The 9269-nt window shown below is 38.0% G+C and overlaps 1 protein-coding gene across 1 annotated transcript; it reads right to left on the bottom strand.

Annotated features, from left to right (window-relative positions):
- Positions 1 to 1355: 1355 nt before the first annotated feature.
- Positions 1356 to 6471, bottom strand: LOC133133052 (ependymin-like). The gene is made up of 6 exons (XM_061249012.1): positions 6298 to 6471; positions 5978 to 6012; positions 5630 to 5764; positions 4945 to 5131; positions 3650 to 3737; positions 1356 to 1963 (listed from the first exon to the last, which is right to left on the bottom strand). The coding sequence occupies exons 1-6, from the start codon at positions 6371 to 6373 to the stop codon at positions 1834 to 1836; spliced, it is 651 nt and encodes a 216-aa protein (XP_061104996.1). The 5' UTR covers positions 6374 to 6471; the 3' UTR covers positions 1356 to 1833.
- Between the last annotated feature and the right edge of the window lie 2798 nt (positions 6472 to 9269).

Below are 9269 nucleotides of genomic sequence, written 5' to 3' on the forward strand. Positions count from 1 at the left end.
GTACTATATAAAGTAGAAAAATGTAGAGAAGTTATCATATTTAGATAAATATAATATTCTAGGAATAGTTTCTTTTTAAACGTCAAGAAGGGGGAGCTATAGGATAAGGCTAAGGCCAAAGAGGATGGATATAGGAAGGGTGTACCTTGATTTTTAAACATCGTGGTGGAAAGGTAATTTAGAAAGAGCTAAGAGGGGTATATGTGATTAGCAAACTGCAAAAGATGATATGTACACTGTAATCTGTATAACTCTATTATTTTGATTGATTATAATAAAGTATATCTTACTATAATCATAGGTGATAAAGAGTCTTTAGAGGAATACATTGAATACAGGACATCGATTACCAGATTTGCATCACACCCTTCACTTCGAGACTGGGCTGGAAGTTCAGTAGAACTTACCAGGGCTCCAGGACGTTCGGAGTACTTGAGTTCGTCCCCGAGACACCTCATGGTGAGGTACTGCTCGTGGGAACGTGAGGTCTGAGCTCGGCAAGGGGTCCGTGGCTCACGACAATTTGATGAACATTTTTATTTAGGCTTACTATTTATCCTACAGAGCATTTGAAGGCGCTATTTTGCAAGGATTGTCGGATATGATTAACTATGTATGGAAATACGGTTAATAAAATGATGACGGGTAGGCTACCGACTATAAGGATAAAGAGTGTATATAAAATATATATAGATATACATATACATACAATGTCATTAAGAACTATCTTCAGCGTAAAGAAGAACAGGGAGTCCTGGAAGTGATGGTATGGCCCCCACAGAGCCCTGATCTCAACGTCATTGAGTCTGTCTGGGATTACATGAAGAGAAAGAAACATTTGAGGCTGCCTAAATCCACAGAAGAACTGTGGCTAGTTCTCCAAGATGTTTGGAACAACCTAGCAGTTCAGTTCCTTCAAAAACTGGGTGCAAGTACATCTAGAAGAATGGATGCTGTTTTGAAGGAAAAGAGTCGTCACACCAAATATTGATTTGATTTAGATTTTGGTGAACAAATCCATGAACGAATCCATTAAGGGAACTGAGCCAAAGGAACTGGGTCCGTGAAAGGAACTGTAATCCCCACCACTAGTATGCTACACATTTTATGCAGCGCAATCACAACCGATAGCAACCAACAGCCAATATCTGTCACGCGTTGCTCTCTCACTTAAGGAGGACTGAACTCGATTTAACTCGAGCTTGTGAATGAAAAAAAAAAGACATAGATGAGTCAATGAATGCACAATTTGTGTGTTTTGTGTCGCTTTTGTGTCTATCAATATTTATGAGCAACGACTTACTACACAGTGAGTTGCCAATTGTCATATACAAGTTTTCCATTGCAAAAAAAAGTCCTGTGACAACCATTTTTTTATTCTCATTAAAAAGCTTTGCCTTTAAAAAGCACACACAGAAATGTAATAATTATAAGCATGATGTTATTTTTTGTTATTTTATTTTTTATATATTTGCATTTTATATTTCACAACAAGTCAGTGCACATCACATATTGCATATTGTTTCAAAATTCACCCCTTTAACGTAATTAAGGCATACAGGTTCATACCCAAAACACCAAATGAATCATCCCTCAAGCTAAGTTTCACATGTTCTGAGTTGTCTGATATTCACGAGACAGCAGAAATGAACTGTTTTAACATTATTATTAACAGTGATAGGTCATCTCCCACATTTTTCCTCTAGATTAAAAAAAATCAACAAATAATCACATTCTCTTCTAGATCAACTGTAAAAAGAACCACATATGCAGTACAGTATACTGACTGTGACTCTATCGGTTGAACATGGACCATTTATTTTTCTCCCATTGTTAATTCTTTTTAAGGGCTTCAAAGAAGTCAGTCACCACCTGCTCATTGTCCACTGGTTTTGTTGTGTCACAGAAATCAGGAGGAATGAGGTCCTGGGGGTCATCAATCCCAACCAGAATGTTAAAAAAACTGGAAACAAACAGACATGATCAGTATGCCATCTACAGAATCTGAATCACACACTGAGCTCATTTGCTACTCAAGACAACAAATAACATGGTAAAACTTTACAATAAGGTTCCATGAATTGGCATTAACTAATGTAGTTGCGAACTAACTACTACTGAGAAATTAATCTGTACATTCATTCATTATCTTAACCGGTTTATCCTGAACAGGGTCGCAGGCAGGGGAGCTGGAGTCTATCCCAGCATACATTGGGCGAAAGGCAGGAATACACCCTGGACAGGTCGCCAGTCCATCGCAGGGCACACACACCATTCACTCACACACTCACACACTCATACCTATGGTCAATTTAGACTCTCCCATCAGCCTAACCTGCATGTCTTTGGACTGTGGGAGGAAACCGGAGTACCCGGAGGAAACCCACGCAGACACGAGGAGAACATGCAAACTCCATACAGAGAGGCCCCGGCCAACCGGGATTCGAACCCAGGACCTCCTTGCTGTGAGGCAGCAGTGCTAACCACTGCACCATCCATGCTACCTTAATCTGTACAGCTCCATTAATTAATTTGTACATCATTAATTCCTCTTAACCACCACATTAGTTTTTGCCAATTCCTTCTGGAATTAAAAAGTCAGTTAAGTTATTTGCTGATGGTTAACTAATTATAAGTTAATCCTGTGGTTTGCCCGTGTATAAATATCATGTAACAAATTTGTTAGTTGCTAACAAATGCATTAGCTTATAAAAAGTTAATTTCATGCTTAATGAATGTATTTTTCTATCATTAATTCATGAATTGCGAACATTAATTTGTGTACGAATTAATCAATCTGTTTCTTTTTCCTTTTTTTACATGCACATTTAAATTTAAAGTGCAGTCCTCCTTAAGAGAGAGAGGAAAGTAGATGTCAGATCACATGGTTTCTTTGTTCAGCGCTATCTTTCAGTTCTACCAAGCTGCATGAAGTTGGGAGTTTCAGCCACTCCTGATGAGCAAATGAGGTAAAATCCCTTATTGATATAAGCCTTCATCAGGGCAATGCAGGTCAAATGTTTTAACTTGGTCTAAGGACTGTATCTGCATTGCATAGTATAAAAACAAAACATGTTTTTATACCCTTGCCCTGATCTATGAGAGAGTTGCGTGGACTTCATGTCTTGGTTTTTGTTCTGACATCCAGTGTGAATTGTGGGAGCTTATATACACAGATGTGTGCCTTTCTAAACTATGTCCAATCAATTCCGTTTACCACAGGTAATCAAGTTCTAGAAACATCTAAAGCATTATTAAAGCAAACAGGATGCGCCTGACCACAATTTAGACTCTCACAGCAAAGGGTCTGAATTCTTATGTAAATAAGAAATTTCTGTTTTTTGTATTTTTTATTTTTTATTTCGGGCCGAAAAAGGCAATTTTATCCATTTAAATTAAATCTACAACGCAATTAAGTGTGCAGAACATGAAGGGTTTCTGAAGCCACTGTAATTCTGATATTTTTGTTTTTGCATTCAGATGGCTGCAGAATGACATAATTTATGACCAATAACATACAACGTCTCCAAAGTGTCATAGAATTTATATTGCAAATCTTCCATTCCTTCACAACTAAACTTGGCCACACATACAGGTAGGTCTTGCGTAATGTAATGTAGCAGGTGCACTTTTGCTGTCTGTGACTCACCTTGAAAACAACCAGCCATCCTTGTGAGTGAGGTAAAGGGTTGAGACCGGGATGCACCCAAACTCCGTAAACGTCGCAAAGTACTTAACTAGAGGGAGAGACACAGTGTGATTTTGATCTCTGCATCATCAGAACAATATGCTGTATATTTCACAGTTTTTTTCTTAAAGAACAGTTCAACTCTCACTGATTGTTGAGGACTTTGTGGTATCCTCCTCCCATACAACTAAGAATCTTGGGGTGATTCTTGATAAGCACCTCACCCTTGGTCCACATATATCCTCCACTGCCAGAACCTGCAGGTTCTTCCTCTACAGTATCCGTCATCTCCTGACAGAGAAAGCCACCCAGTTTCTAGTCCAGGTGCTCGTCATTTCCCGCCTGGATTACTGCAACTCCCTCCTAGCCGGTCTCCCAGCTTGTGCCATCAAGCCCCACCAGCTGGTCCAGAATGCTGCAGCCCGCCTGACCACTAGTCAGCCCAGGTCGGCTCATGTCACCCCACTCCTTTTGTCTCCTGCTTAGTCGAATCAACTTTACATTGCTCTGGATAAGCGCGTCTGCTAAATGCCAATAATGTAATGTAATGCAATGGTCACCTTGTGGTTCCCTCTTCCCTCACTGCGAGCACCTGGTGGTCAAGCCTGTTTTCCATTCTGGTTCCTCAGTGGTGGAATGACTTGCCTACCACTGAAGCAGAATCCTTCCCCATATTTCAACACATAGTAAAACCACACCTTTTCAAACTATACCTTAGTTACCTTATATCCATCTTGTCCAATTATGTGGCAGCAACTACATGTGTAAAAGCATGCAGGCATGATCAAGAGGTTCAGCTGTTTTTCAGACCAAATGTCAGAGTGGGGAAGAAATGTGATCTAAGTTACTTTGACCGTGGAATGATTGTTGGTGTCAGACAGGGTGGTTTGAGTATCTCAGAAATCTCAGATCTTCTGGAATTTTCACTCACAACAGTCTACAGAGTTTGCAGATAAAGGTATGAGAAAGGTCAGAGGAGAAAGGCCAGACTGGTTGAAGCTGACAGGAAGATGACAATGCAAATAACCACGCATTACAACAGTGGTAAGCAGAAGAGCAGAGCACACAATGTGTTAAGTTGATAGGCTACAACATCACATGACTTAATCAGTCTAAAAAATAAGTCTAATAAATACAATAAATACAAATGTGCTCACTGAGTGTTTATTGTGGATAAAATACACAGCATACAGTGTCTGTGGGAAATATAAATATGACACAGAGACATTCCCCTCCATATTTATAATCTCCTTTACCTTTCTGTTCAGGAATTTCTCCCATCCAGTTATTGACCAGCAGCCCCTGTCCAGGACCAGAGGAGCTCCCAAGGATGATCTGGGCTTGGAGCGTGGCATTCTGGGGGATTTCTATTGGCTGAAAGGGCACTTTCAGGGGCTTCTTTGTGCAGGTTTTGTTTCTGTAGGATATTTGGTAAATCACACCCTGTGAGAGGAATGGGAGAGAGAAAAGCTAAACATTTTGCTAAATGTTCTATACATTTTACCAGAAATGTTTATCACATTAAGCTAATGATTTAGCTGAATGCTTCATACATTTAATACATATTTTATACATATAGCAAAAGGTTTTATACATTTAATTAAATATTTAGCTACATGTTTCAAACATTTCATTAAATGGTTGTACATTTAACTGAATGCTTCATACATTCAATACATACACATAGACAATTGCCGCTGGTGTGTGAGTTTATGTATGAAAAGTTGTACAGCGCTTTTGATAAAGGTGCTATATAAAGCCAACCATTTACCATTTACCATTTACATATATTATACACTTCTTATACATTTTATTTAATATTTAGTGACATGTTTCATACATTTAATTAAATGGTTGTACATTTAGCTGAATTTTAAACACCACAGAATAATACAATCTTTGAATGTTCTAACTACGATCTACTATCTATCATCTGTTTACCTCTCCGAAGAGCATCAGCACGTCTTCATAGAAGGAGTGGTTGTGCTCCACCCCTTCCATCCTGACCCTTATTTTCTTTCCCAGAGCATCATAGGTAAATCTTTCAGACACATATGTCTCCCCCTTGGGGTAAATCTGAGAGAGAGAAAGAGAAAGAGAGAGAGCGAGAGAGAGAGAGAGAGAGAGAGAGAGAGAGAGAGAGAGAGATGTTGGTGAATAATTTATGTTAATTTACTCTATACCACATAAAAATTCAAATTGTTCCATTGTTTTATTGTTGATTAAGATCAAGATTTGTGACATGACATTATGTTAATCATTAATCTTATATATCAACCAAACACTCACCACACTGGCACGTCCAACCATTAAAGGAGGAGATTCTAAAAGTCAGAAGTGTTTTGATAGAAGATGATGAAGATCATTCATAACAAAAGGAATAGTTTAGACACATTTTCCCAGTATACACAAACACTGAATAAAATAAATGAATAGTGGCAATACTTAATTATACTGTTAAATATTCAACATAACTTGAATAAACATAAACTGATGTCATACTGATACAAATTAATTTGTTAGAATAACAAATCAGAATAATTTAATATTGAGTCCAGCGACCCAACAGACTTTACTGAACAATCTCTATTTTCTCTCCATTTTCTTACTGCAAGGATGAGGCTTTTGAGCCACGGCAGTCACAGCCAAGAGAAGACAGACAGAGAGCGATATCAGGAGATGCATGTTGCCTGAAATACAAAAGCAGACTTTCGATCCTTCTGGAGTAGCTGCGCTCTCTGCTCTAGCAGAGGTGTGGTTCTGACGCTGTTTTAAATATCAGAGCACTCAGCCACTTCCTCATTCTCACCTTAGAATCAGCCCACCGTCTCATACGCACCACGCTTTGCCTTTCACACAGCACTGTAGCAACAAAGACATCATGTGATCGGACATCTACCTCCCTCTCTATCTTAAGGAGGACTGCACGTGAAATTAAAATGTGCATGTAAAAGAGGAAAAACAAACAGATTGATTCACGCATGAATGTTCAGAATTCATGAACACTTTTTTACAATAAGGTTCATTACTTGGCATTAACTATTGTTATTAACACAAATTAATGATGTATATAGTCAGTTAACAACTGAATTAGTACATGCCAATTATTGGAACCTTATTGTAAAGTGTGACCTAAAAAAAAAAAGGGGGGGGGGGGGGCATTTGAACACAAGCCGGTGAACCAAGCTGCTCATGTGATCAGGTTGCAACATCGCTGTCCCTGGTCACATGACTGACAACGGCAAAACATAAGGCTGTGCATTTTACACTGTGATTGTAATACTGTATGTATCATTTTTGATCATATACATTTTAAAAAAAAATGTGATGATAATGGTGATGATGACAGAGCTTATGTGTGTGTGTGTGGGTGTGTATGTATGCAAGTGTGGGTGTATGAGTTTGTGGGTACGTGAGTGTGTGCATGTGTTTGTGTGAGTGTGTGTGTTTGTGTGTGTGTGTGTATGCGTATGTTCGTGAACGATTCCTTCCTTTTGAACCAATCCTTTTGGTGAACGAAAGGAACTGACTCACTTCCAATGCTGGATTCGTTCCTTTAGTTCATCTCTCAGTAAATAAAGTTAGCCATTAGCAGCCAATGACAGCACTGAACCGCTTGAGCGGGGCGTGCTCTCTGAGCCTCTCCCATCGGGGGTGACCGAAACAGTCCATGAAATGAATACAATGTGGCAAGGACCGAATCCGTGAAGGAACTGCAATCAGTAAGTCGGAGTTGGACCCAGTCAGGGCAGGAACTGGAACTGGAACTGGTGAATGAATCTGTGAAGGAACTGGAACTGGACATGCTGTCATGTGGATCCGGAAGAGACTACCTTGTCGCTACAGCTCTCCCCATAATGTCTTCATATTACAATGACAAACTTGCCTGAGACTAAGTATAAGCATAAGTAAAGTAAAAGCAGTAAAAGCAGTATAAGTAAAAGCAACTGGTTTACACTAGCTGCTTAGCCCAGCACTTACATCTGAGAAAACGCTTGGCCTATAGCCTACTGCCAATGATTTGACACACCTTAAATTAATAAATGCAAATATAGCCTCGATAGCACATAGGCTAAATGTATTAATAGACATTTTAGCCCATGTGAATCATCACTTGGAAATTTTTAATTTGGAGATGTTCCTTCTGATCTGAAAAATTTACCATTAAAGGCATTTTTAGGCTGTTTGAAGTGACCAATTAAATATTATCATTATTCAGTCTGGGATATTGTGATGAGTATTAGCTGGTTTGGGATGCCCATCCACCACAGGGCTCTGGCAAGAAGTGGACAAGAGGCAGGGGGCAGTTTAACCTTTTTACTGGTTCTTCATTTCAATAGGACTGTATTGTACAGTTTCAGGACAAGAACGTACATACATATGTATGTATGTATGTATGTATGTATGTATGGTTATCTGGGAACAAAATAACAATAAGACGTAAGAGATTTCATTAATATATGAGAAATAAATGACAATTTATCATGGATATAATCATCATAGTAACATCTGGTAATTAACAAAATAGCATCAGCATGGACTGGCTACTTAATGAAACTATATGAACTATTATGGCAAACATAACATTGTACAACATAATATTATTAATCTCTTAATGTATAAATTAAAGGAAACTGAGGTTGCATTCACCCATACATTTTGATACATAGGCTATGTAACTCTTGAAGCTTTGCTTTGCATACCTGCAGTAGGCCTATTTGCCATTCTGTTACACTATGGCACTATTGAATTATGTTTATAATGTATGCCTATTGCTCTTTGGATATTTTTGTTTTGCACTATTGTTATTCATTTTGTTGATTGCACTTCAATGTTAACTTTTTCTTGTTGGTATTTTTAAAATTTGCACGATAATATTTCCCAATTCTATTATTTCTTGTTTGCATTTTATTTCAATAAAATAGCACAAAAACATTTGTCTCACCACCTCAATCACAACAAATATTCAGAAATGTAAATGGCATGAAAAAATGATCAACTTCTGTATAGGCTATTCAATTAACAGGATACCCTCTGAGTACTTTAAAAAGCCATTTCTTCTCATTTTGAGTACCTTTAACTGAAGCCTTACACATTTCTAATGGAACATAGCAGAGGCTGGATTTGAAGGGCACATGTAATATCAAGACAATGAAAAGGTTTTTTTTTTATTATATACATAATGTAGCTGCATAAAAATGTACGGAAATCCAAAATTGTATTATACTGTTCTTAGTGTACTTTTATTTTACAAAATATTCCATCTCAGCAAGGGGGAAATAACATAATACACAATTCATTCTGCCTAGAACAGAAATCATGTTTTACAGCTGATTGTGCTGTCCTTGGACAGAAGGGACGCGTATGGGATTAATGAACATTTTTATTTAGGCTTACTATTTATCCTACAGAGCATTTGAAGGCGCTATTTTGCAAGGATTGTCGGATATGATTAACTATGTATGAAAATACAGCTAATAAAATGATGACGGGTAGGCTACCGACTATAAGGATAAAGAGTGTATATAAAATATATATAGATATACATATACATACAATGTCATTAAGAACTATCTTCAGC

The sequence above is a fragment of the Conger conger genome, chromosome 7, assembly GCF_963514075.1.
Source record: "Conger conger chromosome 7, fConCon1.1, whole genome shotgun sequence".
In the NCBI taxonomy this organism is placed as follows: domain Eukaryota; kingdom Metazoa; phylum Chordata; class Actinopteri; order Anguilliformes; family Congridae; genus Conger; species Conger conger.

Coding starts and splice junctions, on each gene's coding strand:
- LOC133133052 (XM_061249012.1), bottom strand. CDS start 6,373: ATGCATCTCCTGATATCGCTCTCTGTCTGTCTTCTCTTGGCTGTGACT. Junction 6,013..6,297: donor TCAAAAGCCTCATCCTTGCA/GTAAGAAAATGG, acceptor TCTGACTTTTAG/AATCTCCTCCTTTAATGGTT. Junction 5,765..5,977: donor TGGTTGGACGTGCCAGTGTG/GTGAGTGTTTGG, acceptor TCTCTCTCTCAG/ATTTACCCCAAGGGGGAGAC.